Source organism: Engraulis encrasicolus, chromosome 5 (assembly GCF_034702125.1).
Source record: "Engraulis encrasicolus isolate BLACKSEA-1 chromosome 5, IST_EnEncr_1.0, whole genome shotgun sequence".
In the NCBI taxonomy this organism is placed as follows: Eukaryota; Metazoa; Chordata; class Actinopteri; order Clupeiformes; family Engraulidae; genus Engraulis; species Engraulis encrasicolus.
The window spans coordinates 57,401,261-57,423,093 of record NC_085861.1 but is presented as its reverse complement, the minus strand read 5'-3'; the positions used below and the strand labels follow the sequence as shown (position 1 = coordinate 57,423,093).

General features: G+C 40.9%; 2 protein-coding genes across 2 annotated transcripts in view; both read left to right on the top strand.

Moving 5' to 3' along the window:
* The window catches only part of tmem67 (transmembrane protein 67), a 58,325-nt gene extending 49,137 nt beyond the window's left edge, over positions 1-9,188 (top strand). The window contains exons 19-28 of the mRNA XM_063199796.1: positions 305-404; positions 1,091-1,203; positions 3,137-3,304; positions 3,947-4,027; positions 4,365-4,481; positions 5,375-5,491; positions 5,931-6,035; positions 6,636-6,738; positions 6,931-7,073; positions 8,167-9,188. Coding sequence (XP_063055866.1) covers positions 305-404; positions 1,091-1,203; positions 3,137-3,304; positions 3,947-4,027; positions 4,365-4,481; positions 5,375-5,491; positions 5,931-6,035; positions 6,636-6,738; positions 6,931-7,073; positions 8,167-8,247 — 1,128 coding nt within the window. The 3' untranslated portion in view covers positions 8,248-9,188. The remainder of the gene's footprint in view (positions 1-304; positions 405-1,090; positions 1,204-3,136; positions 3,305-3,946; positions 4,028-4,364; positions 4,482-5,374; positions 5,492-5,930; positions 6,036-6,635; positions 6,739-6,930; positions 7,074-8,166) is intronic.
* Positions 9,189-12,126: 2,938 nt separating this feature from the next.
* The window catches only part of c4b (complement C4B (Chido/Rodgers blood group)), a 44,529-nt gene continuing 34,822 nt past the window's right edge, over positions 12,127-21,833 (top strand). Inside the window, exons 1-14 of the mRNA XM_063199795.1 lie at positions 12,127-12,334; positions 12,977-13,172; positions 13,484-13,652; positions 13,933-14,003; positions 14,190-14,278; positions 14,553-14,635; positions 15,008-15,095; positions 15,203-15,308; positions 15,612-15,744; positions 16,676-16,788; positions 16,883-17,044; positions 17,583-17,753; positions 19,180-19,365; positions 20,177-20,329. Of these exons, the coding sequence (XP_063055865.1) occupies positions 12,264-12,334; positions 12,977-13,172; positions 13,484-13,652; positions 13,933-14,003; positions 14,190-14,278; positions 14,553-14,635; positions 15,008-15,095; positions 15,203-15,308; positions 15,612-15,744; positions 16,676-16,788; positions 16,883-17,044; positions 17,583-17,753; positions 19,180-19,365; positions 20,177-20,329 (1,791 nt within the window). The 5' untranslated portion in view covers positions 12,127-12,263. The remainder of the gene's footprint in view (positions 12,335-12,976; positions 13,173-13,483; positions 13,653-13,932; positions 14,004-14,189; positions 14,279-14,552; positions 14,636-15,007; positions 15,096-15,202; positions 15,309-15,611; positions 15,745-16,675; positions 16,789-16,882; positions 17,045-17,582; positions 17,754-19,179; positions 19,366-20,176; positions 20,330-21,833) is intronic.

Sequence of the window (21,833 nt, the reverse complement as noted above, 5' to 3'; positions counted from 1 at the left end):
CTTGCAACCCTCTGATCTTAAATCCACCTCCCTAACAACTGTGCCATGGCTGCCCTAGTTTCTACCACTAAACAATAATCACAACACACACACACACACACATACAAAACAATATCAGAGCCCCACGGGTCCGGGAATCTCTGGAATATCTGAGAATATCAGTGAATGCTCCTCGAGACAAGGAAGTGAGGGAAATTGAAAAGTAAAATTCCTCTTAATTGAGTAATGCAATGGTACATGCAGCACTTCACCTTTGTGTTGAATCTGTGTGGAAATGAGTTGTGTTTCTCTTCTCCACCTGCAGACAGTGCAGTTCCTCCACAAGCTTGTGCAGCAGCTGTCGGTGGATGTTTTCTTCATCGACTGGGAGAGACCGCGCAGCAAAGCACTCAAACCAGCAGAGGGTGAACTAGAGCTACAATGTTTTATTATTTTATTTTATTATTTTATTTCAACCATTCATGAAATTGGCTGATGAACACACTTCCTCAGCCACACAGAAAAGTAGAATTTGCTGAATTGTGAAAATTACTGAATAGGGAAATGGAAACAGAAGATGTGAAACGTGTGGTTTTTGTATGCTGTGGTGCATTTAATCATATACATTCGTACACTGTTGTACCTATCTTTTTATACTGTATCTATACAACATATTTATATTAATTTGATAATTCCAAGTTATTTTACATGCTCCTTGAAATATCACACTAATCTTTTGTGCAGGGTTCTCACTGGTCATGGAATTCCTGGAATATCACGGAAATTCAATAGATGCTTTCCAGTCATGGAAAGTCATAGACTTTGAGCATTTTGCATGTGCAGTCAGGGAATATCATGGAATTTTACAGTAATTGTGACAGAGTCCTGAATACAGGGGCTTCCCATAGAACGCTGTTGCTGCTATCCACGCTACACGCATATGAAGAGAATTTTATAATGGCCAAGAATATAGACTGGGATAACACTCTGTACTCATATAAACACCTTATCCCGAATTTGATCATAACCGGGATAAGCTCATATTTGGGATACTGAACGGCATATTCTGTAAATTCACTCATGGAGTGGGAACCCTGTTTGTGCTCCTCAGGAACTGGAGAGGGGAGGAGTGGCGCGGCACCCGTCAGTATCTGGAGGACGTACTTTGTAGCCAACGAGTGGAACGAGATCCAGACCATGCGCAAGATCAGCCCCACCTTCCAGGTGTGTGTGAGTGTTTGCGTTGCATGTATGCAGCAGGGCTTGACATTTGGCCATGCCAACCTTCCAAAATGTTTGGCTAATAATGATTTTAGTGTCACTTGCCACTTTGGCTGGTAACTTATTCTAGGGGTATGACGTATCTCGGTAGCATATCCTGTTTTGGCCCCTTGTGTTAAATTTAGGTTCAAGAAAGATCATTCAGATTCTGATGTACTGTAGGTAGTTTCATTTAGCACACTACTGTATATTCATAGACGCAAAATGTCTAATGATAAGCAGATGTGTGCAATATGTATGTATAGCATGCTGCAGATGTGTGCAAAACGTCTACGCAACAGAATTCTCTTTTCTGATTTGCTGATGGGGTTGCAAGTATTCCCCTGTAACCGGTCAGGAGTCACTCGTGCGACAGAGTTCGAAGCCGCCACCTTGCCATTAATTTCGTATAACCGGTCACCTCGGCGACCGTTATCCCTTACTTTTGTCTGTATGTAGGGCTGCACGCTTATGGAAAAAATGAGAATCGGGTCAAAATCGGAATCATGATTATTAATCACAATTATTTTTTTTGCAGAATTTTATTTAAAGTGATAACAAAATGAAATATAACCAAGAATGAATTATGTACGGAATGAACAGAACAAAACTGAATTGTAATAATAATGTAAAAGGAAATATCATGACACTTGGTGGACAGATTTCTGGCCAGAAACACCAGCCTGTCAGTTGTGGCTTCAAGGATGCTCAAAACCAGGTCACTAATTGCCACGATTAAATCCCGATTTAAATCATGATTTCGACATCACGATTTTCGATTATTTTAGATGAACTGTGCAGTCCTATCTGTATGTGTGCAGATGTGTGCATTATGTTTGATCTGTCATACGGTGTGCATTATGTGTATGCTGCTGAAAACCTATATTTACCTCGGGATCAGTTAATATTCTACTATTACTACTAGTACTTTTCTACTTTACTCTATTTTACTTTATTCTATTCTAGTCAAGTCTATTCTACTCCTCTCTACTCCACTCTACCATGCTCTGTATGGTATCCTTTTGAACTCTGAGAGGAGATTTAGACTCCCTCAATGTAAAACGCAATTGCAACATTCCTTTATACCTCAGTCCATTAAGTTACTTAATAAACAGGGAAGAAATCGGATTGAGTGGGATAAATGTATGATGAATGTATTCTTTCTCTTAGATTTTTTTTTATTATGGAATGAATATAATTTAGATGTTTTTTATTTATGTTTTGGTTGTGACATGGGGTGGAGTTGTAGAGAGGAGAGTCGTGGAAGGAGGGATGGTATGGACTTGATGGCTCTGGGGCAGTGGGTTAGGACATCCAACGTTTCTGAGTCTATATCTTACACCTATCCTTCTGTCTTTTGTATTTTTCAGTAGTGAAGTATTGCACGTTACTTTTATCTGTGTTGTTTGTTGGTGTTGTCCTGTTATGTCTTTTTATGGTGCCACAACCTCCCTGTTTCCAAGACAAATTTCTACTCGGTGGAGAGACTAATTAAAGAGCCTAACCTAATCCACTCTGCTCTCCTCTCCTCTCCTTTCCTCTCCCCTTCTCTCCTCTTTTCTTCTCTTCTCTTCTCTTCTCTTCTCTTCTCTTCTCTTCTCTTCTCTTCTCTTCTCTTCTCTTTTGCTCTCCACTCCTCTTCTCCTCTGCTCTGCCCTGCTCTCCTCTCCTCTTCTGCTCTTGTCTCTGCTCTCCTCATCTCCTCTCCTCACCTCTCCTCCTCTCTTCTCTCCTCTCATTTCTTCACCTCTCCTCTCCTTCCCTTTCTACTCACCTCTCCTCATCTCTCCTCTCCTCTCCTCTCCTCTCCTCTCCTCTCCTCTACTCTACTCTCCCCATGTCTTGTCTCCTCTCCTCTCCTCTCATCTCCCCATGTCTGCTCTCCTCCCCTGTCCAGGTGTTGAGTGTCCTCTTCCTGCTGGAAGTGGCCGGCTTCTCCAGCCTGGTGCTGAGAGACCCCTGGTCTACACTGCAGCGACCGGCCCAGGCCTACACCCCCGAACACAGCCAGGTGCTGCGCTTCGGCCTGGCCTCCTGCCTCTGGCTCGCCGTGGGCCTGCTCCAGGTACAGTATGTAATTGTAATGAAATTGTTTGGCTTTTTGGATTCTTAAATGTCTTGCATATTTCCCCCTTCTTGTTTTGATTGTTTCACATATCTTTTTTGAGTAATCGTGGATTGTACAGCTAAAATACAAAAAAATACTGTGATGTTGCTATGTCCACATCAAGTATAGCCTACTTATTGGATTGGATTTAATGGAATGTTACACTACATTACTGTGCAGTGATTCTTCTCCTATTCTCTGGATTATCTATGACTGCACTTCACCAACACCTGGAAACTGGCTGTGCTTAGGAGCTTCATACCTTTGATTTTATTATTGATTATATAGAGTTTTTTCATATTATAAACATTTTCTTTTATTACTCTACAAGAACACAATGAGTCCTCTTGACATTGATTTTTGTTTTTGTTTTTTTAAAGAAACTGCTTAGTCCAGATATCAGCCACTGGCTTGTAGCAGGAGGCTGACATATGTGTCGGTTACTTGTTAAAACCATTCCCTGGAGGGTTGCTCTAGATATCAGCAGGCGGTTTGCTTTTTGAAGACAAACTAGGCAATGCTTAAAACTTTTCAGTTGAACATTATTACTTTCTTGTGTCTTCTCCTTGAAGCATCTGTGTCATGTCCTTGTGTGTCCAGGTGGTATTCTTCACTGTTTTCCACGAGCGCTTCATCGAGGATAAGATCCGACAGTTTGTGGATCTCTGCTCCATCAGCAATGTAAGCCTAAGCACATGCATGGTGCAACATTTCTATGTTTGTATGTCTCTCTGTCTCTGTATATGTACAGTTTAGGACAAACGTTTGGACTCACTTTCTTTTCAATGCCTTTTCTTTATTTTCCTGGCTATTTACAGTACATTGTAGATTTTCGCGGAGGGCATCAAAACTGTGCTTGCACACATATATGGACTTATGTCCTTCACAAAAAATATCAATTCTAGCAGTTTTCCAACAACATTAAGGCCCAGCCCTAGTATCTATCTATGTAATGTGCATGCTTGTATTGTGCAGTATAATGATGTATCTATGCATGTGTAATGTGTTGGTGTGTCAGGTGTCTGTACTGCTGCTCTCCCACCGGTGCTTTGGTTACTACATCCACGGCCGCTCTGTACACGGTCACGCGGACACCAACATGGAGGAGATGAACGCCAACCTGAAGAGAGAGGCGGTAAGCGTGTGTGCGTGCCTGTGTGCCTGTGTGCGTGCATGCCTGCATTAGTGTATGAGAGAGAGAGTCAGAAAGAAAGAGAGAGAGGGAAAGAGAGAGGGAGTGGGCTGAGAGAGAGCTACAGAGAGGCAGAGAGAGAGAGATAGACTAAATGACGTAAGTGATGTAAGTTTTGGTCCTTGTGTAAAGGAGGTGGCTGCATTGAGGCCCCAAATGTTATCAAGGGTACAATATACTGTATACAGTTAGACCACCTGGCTCGTAAACTTCTACTTGGAACACACATGTGTTCCCACAATTAAGAAAATCCACAGTGGTAGAAGACTCCCTAATTGCTTGCCAATGAGTGTCCGTCTAACAAATGTGTCTGTAGTGGCTTCAATTGAGCCCTTCTGTCCTTAGCTTTCTTTGTGTCCTCCATATTTGGATGTCTGTCCTGTACGGTATGTCTTTTGGATGGGATAGTGAGAGACATAATTTCAATTCCTTTGTATTTCCAGAGTGCATGTGAAGAAATGGACAATAAAGCTGACTTTGACTTTTGACTTTGATATTCATTATTGAAGATTTCTTTTATTACATCTCATTATAGGTGTATAAGAGAGTAAAATTCTCTGTGTTTTGTCTCCTCAAAAGATACATTAATGAAAGGTATGTGTGTGTGCGCGTGTGCTCGCTCGCGCACGTGTGTGCGTTTCTGTGTGTGTGTGTGTGTGTGTGTGTGTGTGTGTGTATGTGTGTGTGTGTGTGTGTGTGTGTCTGTGTGTGCGTGTCTCTGTGTGTGTGTGTGTGTGTGTGTGTGTGTGTGTGTGTGTGTGTGTGTGTGTGTGTGTGTGTGTGTGTGTGTGTGTGTGTGTGTGTGTGTGTGTGTGTGTGTGTGTGTGTGTGTTCAGGAGAACTTGTGTGGGCAGAGGGGCCTGCTGCCCAACTCAGATACTCAAACCTTCCAGATCGCCATCACAGCGCGCCTGAGGAACCAATACGATCGCATCCTGGAGCCGCTTTGCAGAGTAAGACCCCAACACACACAGACACACACACGCACACTCGCCTATTACGTGTTTATTTGTGCCTATAAATAACTGATCAAAGGTCATAACAGCAAAGTCTATACTGGTACACACACAGCACCTTCTTGTCCAAACATGGTGACTTCCAATTGCAGCTACCGATTGATGCTACTGATGCGGATAATTGATGAAATCTACCTTCGGGTATCAATACAGTTACCTTACCTTGCCTTCTAGAATAAATAATCAATAATGGTAATCAGGTTCAGTGACATGTGATTCAGGTAAAACACACACACACACACACACACAAACACACACACACACACACACACACACACACACACACACACACACACACACACACACACACAAACACACACAGGCAAATGTCATGCTTAAATTAATTCACTGTCTTTTTTATTATGGCTGTCAACAGAGGAATGGTCCCTCGAGATTGTTGGACGCCTCGGCCAATCCTTTTGAGCAGAGCACGAAGGCCTACCACACTATGAACCGTTTCCTCAGCTCCATCATCGATCATGTGAGTAGGCGGGAAGGGGACAGACTGATTAGCCATTAGCCAAGTCTTCAATGATGGTTGACTGGCAGATGTTGGCATGGCAGAGTAGGATTAGTGGCAATAGTAGGTGTATTTCCCCAATTCAGTTGACTATGTGTAGTGACATGGGATGCAAATTATCAATTAATTCATTCATTAATTGTTGGTTGACTGACCTCATTGATTGACTTGCAATTAATTGATAAGCAGTGTTTTCCCCAAAATCAAAATGTTTCCTAAAAAACCTGATTAAAATTAAAAACTGAAATTAAAATGAGTTTAAAAGCTAAATTAAAATTAATTTCCATTTTATATTCTTTAATCCAAAGGTGATTGAAATGTTCCCACTCTTCACACCCCTCTTCACACGCACTTCGTCATGCCCATTTCACCTGTGTGTGTGTGTGTGTGTGTGTGTGTGTGCGTGTGTGTGTGTGTGTGTGTGTGTGTGTGTGTGTGTGTGTGTGTGTGCGTGTGTGTGTGTGTGTGTGTGTGTGTGTGTGTGTGTGTGTGTGTGTGTGTGTGTGTGTGTGTGTGTGTGTGTGTGTGTGTGTGTGTGTGTGTGCGCGCGTGCGTCCACAGGCCCACCGTGAGATGGACTACATCATCCGGGACAAAATGCTCCTGGAGAGGGTCATTGGGATGGAGTTTATCGAGCCGAATGATAAGAGCATCTTTTACAACGGTAACATTCCTTCCTCCCCAGCAAAATCCAGCAGTGCCTATATGATTTTCTATTTTTAGATGTAGTCAAAAGTGTCTTTCACAGGTATTGTAATTCAGCAATTACAGTACATTGAAACTATAAATAAGCACACTTTGTTTTAAGACATTTAATTTTTATTATGACTAACGTGAGTTGTTTGTTTGGTGTTAGATGAGTCTCACTCCTTCAGCGACGTGCTGTTCTATGGGAACGAGGCGACGCTTCTCATTTTCGACACGCTCTTCTTCTGTGTGGTGGACCTGGCCAGCAACAATTTCATCCTCGCTGCCACGCTCACCTATCTACAGCAACTGGTCAGTACGAGACGCCTCAAAATCCTAGGTGGACATCAAGGCTTGACATTAACTTTTAGCTCACCAACCATAGTGGCTATGAGCATAGTGTGTTAAATTAAACCACCTACAGTACATCAGACAGTACATGAAACCACCTACAGTACATAGAACAGGGGTGTCAAACTCATTTTGGTCCGGGGGCCGCATACAACCCATGTGGACCTCAAGCGGGCCGCATTAGTAACATCATCGCAAAAAAAAAAAAAACGTAAAGCAGAGGATTAGTGTTCAGTACTATCACGTTTTAAGTGTGTTGAATATGTAGAAAGCAATGCAATACTGATAATCCTATGCAACATTTCCTTGACTTCATTCATTCATTGCCAACTGTCAATTATTAAAAATGGGACAGTTCATTTTGGCAGGGTGCCTGGGGGTTTTCCCCCAGAAAATTTTGTATTTCTTATATGTAATTTCCTGCATTTTCACGCATTCTAACATCCCGTTTCCAGTTTGAGCTTAATAGGAACCAATACAAATCCAATTATATTTATTATTTAATTACAACCAATACCAATACAATACGAATAAGAAGTATTAACATTTTATCTCTATATATGAGGTCTATAATATATGAGCTTTATCAAATGCCTGTTACAGTACAAATTCACTATTTATAATAGAAGTGTGATGTGCACTTTACTACATATACAGTGTAACAGAGGGACCATTGGGTTAATGTCATGCAGGTCTCGATTTTGCCCCGAGGGCCGTAATTGCGCATTTCGGTTATTTCATTAAAAAAAAATAAATATATGCAACTGAGATATGTCATACCCTAGAATACGATTCCTGCCAGTGTCTGGTGAGACTAAAATTATTATTATTACTACTAGCCACGGCCAAGTTTTACCTATTTGCCAATGTCAAACCCTGGTGTCCAGCTTTAGAAAGTAAAATGTTTTGTTTTATTTCTTTTTTTAACTACATTAAATTGTTTGTTCTGCCTGCACTCTTAACATCAGGTGGCTGAATGTCATTTCAGAACACTGTGTGTAGATGAGTTATGGTTATTATCTTAGATGGTTAATGAGTTGTGATTGTTTTGCAGGTGTTCCGGCTTATCCGTGATGTACTTGGGAGGAGAAACTTGGCTTCTAAGACTCTTGTGGATAAGCGATTTCTCATCTGAGGTCTCTCTCATACACACATCTTAAAATCTTGATTCGTTCATCACAACATCCCACCATGCATCACAACATGCCTTCAAAGTACAAAGACTTCACATAACACTGTTATGAGTTAGATTGTGGCTAGAATCTTTTTTTGAAGGTGTAGTGTCCAACAGTCCAAACAGAAGGAGTGTCCAACACCGTAGTGTCCAACAGCCCAACAGTAAAACCAACCCTTCCTTAGCCTGACCTTGCCATTCGTACACTACTGTCAATTTATATTACCCTCCATGTTACGTCTGGGCCGGGAATTCTGGGAGGAGATTATTCTTGTCGCCAGGCAACCAGCCAATTGGAAAACAGAAGAGGGACAATGGAGCGGGGGATGCACATTTCCAATTTTAATGGAGTTCACTTCTCCCATCTGTAATTTTTTGTCATTGTCATGACTATACGTTACCAATTGGGTAAAATCAGCAATTAGGTAAAATCATCCGACCTCAACGGAATTAACCCGTCTGAAACTGAATTTGGTTCGCTGAATGACTCACTGGGATTACATTTTCAAAGAACACTGAACAAGATGTGCTGCTGGCCAGCCATGGAATCTAAAACTGAGTGGATGCAGCGATGGAACCATCAAATTATATTTGATTCGATGTCATGTAAAACCAACCAACACATACAATGATATCACTGCTAAAACCACCCCACCATCTCCAAGTCAAAGAAATCAACATGATGGCATTCTTTTCCGAAGTCTGAATTTTACATTCCAAAACCACAGTGCCAGTGTCATTGTGCAGCTCTGTTCTTAACTTTTCAAACAAAAAACCCTTGTCTGTGTATTTCAGTATATTTTTAATTGTAGCTTTTGTTTATTGCTTACTTTATTGCTTTATTGTCTGTATTGCTTACCACCTTTTTTAATATTTTAATAAAGATGTTTTTTATAGTTTTTAAATCTTTATGTTATTCCTTCCTTTTATTATACTACCGTGCGGTCTTGACCCCCTATTTCCTGTACCACCAATAATAGCACCTATAACCAGCTCTCTAAATTAATACCAGCCAACTGGCCAAATGCTGGTGAAATTTCAATTTGACTGGTAGAAAAGACATTACATTACATTACATTACATTACATTGCATGTGGCAGACGCTTTATAACCAAAGCGACTTTCAAAAGAGGACATATTCAAGCCAACATCACAAGCAAATACAAAGTGCACAGGAGATATACAGAACAACAAGTGCAGTTGCAAATAGGGGTTAGTTTGGTTTTTTTTGTTTGTTTTTTTTTAAAAGTAAATAACGAGTACACACACACACAAACTAAACTAAACTAAACATCATGTCAGGAGTCTGCCCTGGGGCAAGGCCAGTTCAAGCATTAGTCTAGTAGATTCTCTCGAAAGAGGAAGGTCTTCAGTTGTTTCTTGAAGGCTGCAAGAGATGTGCTTAGTCTTGCTGCCTCTGGGAGACCATTCCACCACTTGGGTACCACAACGGAGAACAATCTTGACTGGGAGTACCTAGAGCGACTGGATGGCAGAGCCAGACGGCTTGTGCTGGATGAGCGCAGTTCTCTTCCAGTAACATAAGGCGTTAGTAGGTCCTTCAGATAAGCTGGGGCCGTTCCTGTGATGGTTTTGTAAGACCAACTTATTAGCCACTTTGACCCATTAGGGAGTATGTTTTTGGCTAGTGAGATTAACAGCTACAAGCCATTATGGCTGGTGATGAAAAAAGTAAATTTAGGGCTCTGCCTATAACTAATAGGGGAAAGCACAGTACCAATTTGAGCAAATATCACAGACACTTCACCCTTCACCACCGTATCAACTTGCAAAAGAGGAAGTAGTAAGCGGGAAGAAAATAGCGGAACAAAACAAAAAAAGCACTTACGGGCACTTGTTGTTGGACATCAAGTAGAAAAAGTAGCTGACCAGGTTCCCTGAAGTTGCAGTTTGAAGTCTTGATAGTTCATGAACAGGGTTGGAATATGACTCTATGGGCCCTTGGGTCAGGCAACAAGAAAGGAGGCGGGGTGTCAGATTGCCATTGCCTTTGCCTAAGAGGACAACTCTAACAGCAGGAGGTGTGACCAACCTGTCATTATTGACAGGGAGGTCAAACCTTCACAACAACATCAGCTGATCTTAAAGCATATCAGACATCAAGCGACCTTGGGTTCCTTGAAAGGCGCTATATAAAACCAATTATTATTATTATTATTATTATCAACTTCCATGTGACCCTCTGATGAAGACGGAAGCTATACCGTTGAAACATGTCAAACATGAAACATGTCACTTGTCGGAAGTATATGAAAAAAAAATATGTTTTACACCCAGCCCTTGTGCTCCCTCACATATCTAGTCCACACTGTCGCTTGCCCACAGCCCATACTCTCAGCAACCCATCCCATGGCCAGACCAACACCACAATTGTGCACTTTGTAGATAAGAAGAACTTTGGCACTATGGCAATAAAATAACTAATTGTTCTGCATATTTGGACTACTTTCAAGCAATGTATGAAAAAAGACAAAGATGGATGATGAAAATTTGAACACAATTTTTTTTATTTAACATCTGTACAAGCAATTAATGCAAAAAAAGAACATCGAATTCCAGTTAGGACTTGTTTTTGACGGTGCGCAGTACTAAACATGAGTTTACAGTTTATAAACAATCCCTGGCTGCGCGACCCTGGCTGCACACTGTTCAACCTCTGATTGTTGGAAACTGTTGTCAGTCAAAAAATGAGCTCACGTGGTTAGCTGCTTAGCATCTTGCCCCTCCTCACAACACAAATATTTGTCAATGCAAAACCTATGTAAAAGGCCAACACCAGTAGAGAGTCAGAAACTGACCAATCAGGAGTGAGGAGGGTTGATTATCTGATCTAGAGCACCTAAAACAAATCAGAAGCAGCAAGCAAAGCACTTGACTACCATTGGGCTTGTTCGTGATGAAGCAGTGATGCTTTTGCTAGGCAGCGCACATGCACAGTTTGCCAATTTTCTAACCAGAATGCATCAGCGCATGCGCGCTGCCTAGCAAATGCATCACTGCTTCATCATGAACGAGCCCATTGACTGGCCAGAACTGACGCCAGCGCTAGGTTTTTCATTTACCAAAAAGTCACTACAACAACAAATAACATCCAAACCTACCCTAATCTAACCTATACTGTATCCTGACATATCATAAGTAAATACGTAAATCATTTCTAAACATTAATATGCAAGAAAGTCAAACTGCAGCAGTCAGACAGTCATGTAAATCTAGTGTTAGTAGCTGTCAAAGGCACAGATTCAGAGGTCTCAGATAGTGAAAGTGGTTTAAGTGACATGTCTTTAAAAAAAACTGCATTGTGAAATTTAGAATTTGTCCTTTTCCAAACTTGCACAACCTGGTACTGACACTCAAAACGCTTGCCAAATAGAGCTACTCTGGTATCTGGCTGAACCTAGGTCAAGCACTATCTCAAAATATCACATGATGGATTTATGTTGAAATTAGTTATTTTGTGTGCAGATGACTTTTAAGACTATACTTTCTCGACTCAATCTGTCAACGTGTCTGCACCCCATGTAACCTTGTATCTGATTGTACAACTGCAACCACTTGCTGGGCATTGCAGAAGCTAACAAAATTAGTGTATTTTTTTAAGATGTATACCATTACCATTACCAATACCATTGTATTTTTCACACTATGTAAATACATAAGCACTGAAATAACACTGGCGAAAACCACATTTCACCAATTGTGCTTGACAAACACCCCTCCCCTCCAGAAAAAAAACATGAGGGATTTCTGTAAATCACATGACCAAGAAGAGTACAAGAGGGCAGCAGGATCAATGACCATGGAGCGAAATGAACATCTCAATTTTGGCGTATGGTAGTGGTGTCGTGATAGGAGCCGAGGCGTCCCTCCACAACAAAGTCCTGAGTGCTTTGTACGCAGTCTAGTCTGGAAAGGAAGAACTAGGTAGATAGAGGGACCACTACACATGCTGCACCATGATGGCCTCTGCTATCCTCCTTCTCCTCTGCCTTCTGGGAACAACTCAATTGGTAGCATCTAACGACAGGTAAGGCGCGGCTATATTTATGTTTACTTATTTCAGAATGCACACTAATTACGATAACTAGCTCTGCATCTGAGGCATTATGTTCTAAATGCTGATATCCCATGGCACTGTCAGTCTATTGATTTAATTCCTCTCTCTGTTTTGTTAGTTGCTTTAGTTACACTTTGTTTTTACTGTCCTCTTTAAATTGTACAAACTATGTAATGACTTGTAATGTTATGTACTGGCATTGTACCATAAGGTTAGGGTTAGTTCTGTACAGTGTAACATAATACATGCACAGAACATAATAGGCTATAATTGCTGTACATGCTGATACTTGTAAATGCACAAATAAAGACACCGTAATATACAATACAACATGTATTTTATATAGCACAGTGTCTATTAAGTTGACTCGAAGCGCTTTCAAAATACACACACATTCCCACATTCTCACACCCGCTCTGGAGGCTGCTGCACAGCGCCAATTGTCCGGTGTTCACGTGAGAAAGTGCGCGCATACACACACACACACACACACACACACACACACGCACACAGTAATAAGAGCCCTAACAAGAAAAATAGGGTGTGTCACCATAGCTATGGACAAAGGTGTGTGCTATACGTGTAGTGTCACCATGTCTGCTGTCTGTGGAGGTTCCTTGTCACAGCTCCCAGCGTGTTCCATGTTGGAGTGAAGGAGAAGGTGTCTGTGCAACTGGGCCAGTCACGGCTCAACAGTCCCGTCTTACTCTACTTGGAGCACGAGATTTCTGGAGAGCTGATGTCCAAGAAGGTTCCAGTGGATTTTAGCAATGCTCCTGCAGGGACAATCAAGCACTATGAACTTGAGGTATTACCAAATTGTATGTTTCTCATGCATTATTGCTGTTTCACTTTTCATGTTCACTGACTTGCCAAAGTCATGATCTTAAGTGTGTGCGTGCGTGCGTCTGTGTGTGCGCGTGCGAACATTTCTGAAGGTCTAATGACCAACAAAGTGCATGTTTGCAATGCAAAATAAACTTGATTGTAGTTTTTTTGTATTTTCACTTTTTCAAATGAGCGCTGTGTGCATTTTGCCATTTGTACCCCACAGTACGCTTACATACATATATTCATAGGCCTCTAGATAAAGAATTTTCAGTAAGTTTCTTCCTGCAGATTTTGAACAAACCTGAACGGTTGACAGCACCTGCTGGATCTCCAGCATATCTCTTGCTGGTTTGTGAAATCAAAGGGCAGAGGAAACCTGTCAGGGTCCTGGTGTCCAAACATAAAGGCTACATCTTCATCCAGACTGACCAACCGGTCTACAACCCCGATCAGAAAGGTGATCACAAAAATTCTATCTTAGCTCAACCATTTACCAGCATACCAGTTTTTTTGTAGAATAAACTAATGTTTGTTTAATATAATATGTAGTAAAAAATGAAGACTGATACTGTATTTTGTAATGGCTTATTCATTTTTTGACAGAGCTGTGTGTGATTTTGTTTGTTGTTTTTGCTGTTGTGAAAAATCATCGAAAACCATATCTAAACCCATATATAATTTACTTGAACTGCATAAAACCTTCATAAAAACATGATTGCCATAAAATCTCATTGCAGTGCGTTATAGAATATACACATTGGACCATGTCATGAGGCCACACCAGGAATTAATCTATGTCTCCATCACGGCAAGTAATCATAATAGCCTATAAGTTTGGATTTTGTTGATGTACTATGTACAGGTATTGCCTAGGTGGTTATTTGGTGATGATATGTTCCTCTTACAATGATGTGAAACAAATATGCAATCAATAGCTTCTTCATTTAACATTTTACTATTCTCGTTGTTGTGGTTGTCATTATTTCTTTTGCAGAATGCTGGAGGAAACCGAATCAGGCACTCAACAGTGAGAACAACAAATGGAATCGTGTCAAAAAATTTTGACATCCCTGATGTTTCAGAGTAAGACTTTTGGTGGACCTTTGATAACACAATAAATATTACTTGTAAGAACAAGGCACAAAATGGTACTGTTTTTTGGTTTTGAAAAATGAACCCCATTTATAATTTGTCTTGGAGAACAATTTCCAGTTGCATCCAACTCATTATTCAGTGAATATTCACCTGGGAATGGGGAACCGTTCGTTTTGTTTGTAGCTCTGCAAGCAACCAGCAGTGTGTACCTACAATAGTCATAGTGCTTAGTAAAGACATATCGTGTATATCTGTTCTCTAGGCCTGGGACATGGAGGATCACCGCACACTACGAGGGAGATGAGGAAAATGCTGCCACTCGAGAGTTTAAGGTTCAGAAATTTGGTAAGATGGGAGCTTTGCTTTCTCTCTCTCTCTCTCTCTCTCTCTCTCTCTCTCTCTCTCTCTCTCTCTCTCTCTCTCTCTCTCTCTCACTCTCTCTCTCTCTCTCTCTCTCTCATATTAGTGTGCTTAGTCGGAACACAGCACAGTGAGACACCCCTTGCAGTATGTATGTCTGATCAAATTTACATTTAATTTAGAGTGGTATATTTGGTTCTCAAGAAACTCTAAGAGATATGTAAATAAATAGCACATGGTATTACTTCTTGCACACTGTACTACATGGACAGATCTCATAAATTAAAATGACCTGAAAAGTCTGAAGTTTTTCGTTTTTTTGCATTAATATTTTTTTCCCCATTTGATTTCATCCAGTTCTTCCCAGCTTTGTGGCATCCATTAGACCACAGCAAAACTTCTATCTTGCCAAATCCAAGGACTTCAGGTTTTCCATTGAAGCAAAGTAGGTGCTTTGTTACATCTCAGCTAAACTACACATAATAGACTATTATTGCCACTGTTATTGTACTCTACAAAATTGACAAGACCTTGCTATTTTTGTCATCTAAGGTATTCCTATGGTGAGAATGTGAATGGGGCTTACCACTCCCGATTTGGATTGAAGAACAAAGGGGGGAAAATAATCTTCATCAGAGGCATTGAACAAGCAGGATCGGTAAAAGACTCGAACTCTCTCTCTCTCAAACTCAAATGTTCAAATGTGAGAATGGGTGCAATCTTAAGGATGACCAAGGCTAGGCTGGTTATATGATAGTGGGTAGCTTGCATGTCCTCACAAATCATCCTTTTTTGCATGCTGACCCCACACATATTCTCCGGAATTACACCCATATATCCTAGATGGGGCCTTATGACTTATGATGGACTTGTGATTATGACTTATGGTTATGATAACATTGTTCTGTGAAAGTGTGGATATCAATGTTTTTTTTTTCCTATTGTCCCCTTATGCTTCCAGTTGAAGAATGGCAAAGCAGATGTGTCGATGTCAAACTTTGAAAAATACATCGAGGAGATGAACACAACAATACCTGATCTAGCCGAGGAGGAGGCAAAGCTATACGTTGCGGTCTCAGTCACTGACATAAACAGTAAGGAGTAATATGTGAAGGACATGTGCTTTGATTGCCCCTTTATTAAAAATGCATATGCAAGTAAACCGTAATTTCTGAACGATATAACACACATAAAATATAAAATAAATATAAGCTTAACCCACTAAATTTAACAAGAAAAAATGTTTTCGCGCCCCCCACCCCCCATATTCTTATGCACTTTTTGTCCATTTATATTGCTAGATTTTCCATTCATAGGTTTTCTGCTAATATTGCTAGACATTCACAGGAAAAGTAGACCTACAGGTTTTATATCCATATACTGTAAGTGAATACTGTTACTAACCAATTCATGGAATTATGTTAGCTGTTGAGCTGTGGATTTCTCGGTTTTATGCAAAATCCCTTCTGTCCACAACCCCCCAGCAGTACTTAGTGTCAGCTAAGTGTAAAGTAATGTAATGTAATATAGGCCTACATTACGACTTTGTCATTGCCATTCTGGTAACAGCAAATTTACTGTATAACAGGGGCCTTAAAACTTAACTCCAGTTGTAACTGTTGTAGTCTTACCAAGCATTCCAAAGGCACACCGCTTGATAAAATTAAAAAGCCTTTAATAAGATGGGCTGACTCATTGGGCAAAGTGTCTTCTGATGGCTCTGAAGCAGACATTTGTCTCAATAAGTAAGCCCATCTTATCAACGGCTTTTTAACTTTATTATATCAAGCAGTGTGCCTTTGGAATGCTTGGCAAAATTACAACAGCTACAACTGGAGTTCAGTTTGACCATATTTTTTTTAAATCTAAACTGTTTCCTTGACCTTGAGCCAAAGTGCACCTGCTTAGGAGAAAAAAGGGAAGCACTCCTTAATGACCAGTACTTCTTAGTGAACAGTTGGTGTTTTAGTTTCTGATATTACAGGTACTTTGCTGCTTCTGATTCTGCTTCTGATTCTGATTCAGGTGGAGAGCTGCAGGAGACTGAGGGCCTGTTTCCCATCGTGCTCCATCCATACCTGGTGGACCTCTCCCGGGTCCACTCCCACTTCCTACCCGGGCTGCCATTTGAACCAGCGGTAATTGCATATTATGTACTGTATTTGAGATGTAAAGATTGCAGAAAAAAGGTAAAATAAATAAGATTCTTGACCATTTTTTTTGTCCGGACAGGTTGTCATTCGCTTTCCGAATGGTTCTCCTGCACCCGGAATCCAGGCACAGATTGAGGTGCCGCAATCTCAGGAGAGGCAATGTCACAGTGAAAGCAACAAGGATGGAGTAGTGGATTGTGCATTTAATCTCCCAACAGCCGCAATGGCATTGACTTTCATAGTACGTAAGCATGTACACTCACAGTGATTAGTGAAAGTTGAATTTCTACAATGTTATGCCTGCACACAATCCACTCTGTTAAAATCGACTCTCTAAATGGTTGAATTAACATTGGAGAATTTACTGTGCATGCTGTCGTTTCACTACAAGCTGCAGTGTGACAAATAAATTAGTCTTAATTAGTGGGTAAAACTTGGCCGAGGCTAGTAAGTCTCACTAGCCACTTTGGTAGGTAACCTAGTCTTGGGTATGACATTTGTATTTAAGTCCAAGAAAGGTTGTTCAGATTCTATTCGTCTAATACAGATAGTTCCATTTAACACGCTATGTTCATGGCACTGAATCTGATTTCTGATCTGATTTGACGTCTTATTTTACCACTTCATTTTCTGAGCTTAGATGTATCATGGTAAATAAAATGCTTCTAACAAAGTGGCTACTAGAAAGGCTGAAAGGCCAGTGACTGTGGATAACCACTGGCCACTGTGGCCGGTGAGCAAAAAGTTAATGTCAAGCCGTGCTCCTGTGTTTCGCTAAGGTAACTGTGGAGGGCAGCGTTCACCAGAGAAACCTGAGCCCTGCCTCCGCTGCCAGTGGCAGTTTCCTCTACATCAATGCCATCAGCAAGGTGGTGCCGGTGGGAGAGAGCCTTAAGGTCCAGTTCAAGGCCGTCAACTCAGAACCAGAAGATGGCTTCTTCTACTACATGGTGAGTGCGGAAAAGTTTTACCTGCTTCTCCCCCACGGTATTGCATTTACTCTCTCTCTCTCTCTCTCTCTCTCTCTCTCTCTCTCTCTCTCTCTCTCTCTCTCTCTCTCTCTCTCTCTCTCTCTCTCTCTCTCTCTCTCTCTCTTCTGTGTGTGTGTGTGTGTGTGTGTGTGTGTGTGTGTGTGTGTGTGTGTGTGTGTGTGTGTGTGTGTGTGTGTGTGTGTGTGGGTGTGTGTGTGTGGGTGTGTGTGGGTGTGTGTGTGTGTGTGTGTGTGTGTGTGTGTGTGTGTGTTCACCTGCAGTGTCTTGGGCTACCTGAGGGTGGCGCCAAGCACACAACACCAGTGGGTCATTTCCACTGCACATATTTTCCTGGTACAGCTCAACATTTTGCGCTCAACTCAGCTCAACTCAGCACTAAAGCCAGCTTGCTGGCTGAAGCGAGCTGAACAGTTTGTTGACAACCAGCCCACTGCTTGGTCAAAAGGCGTGACCTCACGCCCCATGTCTTCGGCACCATAACAAACTACAGATGATGGCAGAAAGAGAAAAACGGTTGCATCTAGCCAGGGCTATTCATCCCTGTAGTCTTTCCCTGCTCTGGGTAAGGGGAGCAGGTCAAACTAATTAAATCCCAAAAATTATATATAATATTAACCAAAGTTGTGCAGTGAGTTGTGGCCATTCAAATATACAAGGGGGTGCGCAGGAAAACAAAGTTTGAGAACCGCTGCTTTAGAAAAGCAGCTGAGCTGGATATCCTCAACAGTAACCAGTGCATTTCAAACATCAATGTCCTGTGTTTATCATTGGCTCACTTTATCTGCAGAAGTGCATGTGGAAATAGAACAAGGAAAATAGAACAAGGAAAACTGGAAAAAATGCTCAAATGTTTTTCGCTGGTGTAGACACTTTTTAGCTTTCCATAATGTCAGATGATCCCTTAGGTGTTGCCTTAGGTGCCACCTTCTTGGGGGCTGTATGTTTTCAAATGGAAAAGCCAACCATTCTGATTTGACAGCCCTGCTCAGCTCAACACAGCGCAACACAGCACGGCACGGCCGGGTTTTGGTGGAAAACTGGTACAGGTGTATCTACCATTGGGCAGGGGGCCATCTCTAATGCCAGTTGTAAGAATTAGCCTGGAAAGTCAGACTTAAACCATCAAATGCATATTCTGGGGTCAGTAAGCTGACACGAAATGAATTGCATAAAAGAGAAGTCTGTATCCTTCTCATGTGTTGCAGATCTTCGGGGGCGCTATGGCGCAGTGTGCTAAGCCCCCAATGCATGGGCTGGCTTTACCCCATGGCGACCTGAGCTCGAGTCCGGCCTGGGTCCTTTGCCAGCCCTGTCCCATCTCTCTCCCCCACTCTCTTCCTGTAATCAATAAACACACAAAAGCTCTTTAAATAATGTGTTTCAGATCTTCAGCAAAGGAGAGCTTAGGCACAAGGGCTCAGAGAGAGCAACATCACTGACGCTAACACAGATCCAAGTTAGCCATGACATGGTCCCATCGTTCCGCCTCGTGGCCTACTTCTACCACCCCAGTGGTGACATCATTTCAAACTCCATTTGGGTGGATGTCCAGGATGCATGCCAAGGAACAGTGAGTACTTTATGTACTAATATTTACTACCAGGGAAGCCGGAGGGGCTGACTGGGTCCCCATTACATTGTATGTATTAAGTGGGGGCGCCTTTCAGATGGTTTAGTCCAGTCCAGTCCAGTTATGCTGCAAATTCCATAGGCTAGCTTATGAGATGTCAGTTATTGCATTTATACAGCAGCTGTTGGACATGAAAGAGTCTTGTATTACTCAAAATATTTTGCTCACTTAGCATGTGCCTTAAAACAGTAGATCACCTCAGTTTGAAGCTTGTGGTTGTGTTTTGAATTAAAAAATACATCTTTTACCAAAATTGTTTTGTGTTCATTGTGATGACAACGTTTCTCATATTGCTGTTGTAACATGCCCATAAAATCTTGTGTTTACTTTACACTCTGTGTATCCCTTACTTCTTTTAAAAAATAGGACTGGTTTTGATGATCCATTCCTCTACATCCCTATTTAAAGTTTCCGGAGTGCTTTAAGCAGTATAGCTATTTTGGTTAACATCCTTTTTTTGTTACCATCATTTTGTTGTTTGGAGGTAGGGTGCGCACATCCACAGGTAGTTGTCCAGGTGCTAGACAAAAAGTAGTAGGTAGTGTGATGAAGCGGTCTGCACACTGTGTATTAACTCCAAAAATACTTTATTTAATTTAAACATATGGCAACGTTTCGATCCAACAGAGGGATCTTCCTCAGGCCTGAGGATCGAAACGTTGCCATATGTTTAAATTAAATAAAGTATTTTTGGAGTTAATACACAGTGTACCATCATTTTGTTAACATACATTTTCTTTTTCTTCCTCAGATTTCATTGTCTCGTAGTGGAGGTTCTCCACACCCAGGGAAATCTACCAAAGTCACCATTGACCTGGGCGGTCAGGCGGCCACTGTTGCCTTGCTGGCTGTGGATAAAGCTATCTATGGTGTTAGTTCATCCAACAAGCTTACTCCCAAACAGGTAGATATCTAGTATAATAATAATAATAACAATAAACAGGTGGATGTCTACAAGCCGATTCCAAAAAAGTTGGGACACTTGCTCTTTTGTGAATAAAAGTGAAATGCTGCCCTTTTCAAAACATTCAATTCTTGCATAAGATTGCCAATAACACAAGGTCAACATGTCAACTGCCAGCAAAAGTATTGATTTGAGGGAAATATCCCAAGCAGCAAAACACATTTTCTGAACCAAACGACACATTAATTTGCTGCTTGGGATGTGTTCATTAAAAAAATGACCCATGCTACAAATCTCAATAAAGTTAATAATTTGTAATATATATAATAATAATTTGTAATAGATATTTCTAAAAAAAATCCCCCATTCTCTACTATGTTCCAACAGTGTGGTTACATCATAAGATTAAACAGGTGATAAAATGATCAGCTTTCAGTCAGGATATGCCACATATTAAGCATAACAAGAAGGTAAACACGATGAAGAACACACCTATCAGTTAAGCTGCTGAAATCATGTCTCACTCACACAGAAAAATATCTACCGGTATTTTTGTATAAAATAATGGCATCAGTCAAAGTATTTAACTGTTAAGTTTCTTCCGTTGTCTTGTGTTTTGTCTTATCCAACTTTAAAAGCATTTTATTGGCCCTGTAACAACTTTTTTGGGAATTGTTGCAAGAGTGAAATTTTAAATGAGCACATATTTTCCTCAAAACTATAATTTTGCTTGCCTTTCACAGCTGATATGTTGTCTATGCTCAATGGTCTATCTTATTAACAGATGAAATGTTTTGAAAATGACATTATTTTGATTTAATCACAAAACCAAGTGTCCCAACTTTTTGGGAGTCCGCTTGTAATATTATCTTATATCTAATACAGGTAGATATCTAATATAATAGGCAATGTTTTTGTCAGGGTTTGTTTATTCTGAATGTACCTTGTTAAATTTTGCCAGTATGTCGGCACAGTATGCACAGTTTTGTTGTTGATCTGAATTGGCTTGGTGTAGGTCTGTGCTCTGTCTACTCTTGTTTGTAATTTGTGACATTTGTGGACAAAGGGATGACTTTCTTTTATACTGTACATTAGAAAAACAGACTTGTAAGTATCAGTCTATTATAATCACCCTGTTCCCAAAGGTGTAAAATGTAAATGTAAAAGTAAATTCATGGTGTATGTACAACACTAGAACATGATATTACATAGCTGATACTCCATTTACTCCATTGTACCTAATGAGGTGGATAAATTGTTTTGCTGCTGACAAACACTAAAAACCTAACAAGAACCCACCATGAACTTGATCCAACTAGCACAGTCAGCTGATCGTAAGACAAGTACACAGGTCTACTGGTTACTCAGATAAGTTACCTGTGCTGGAAGGAAACTGTTCCTTTTTTCCAGCTTTTACTTTTATTTTTGACACCTCTGCCAGTTCCTGTTGTAGGTGTTTTCGGCTTTGTTTCGTTTTGTGATATACAGTAATTTCCCCATTTGC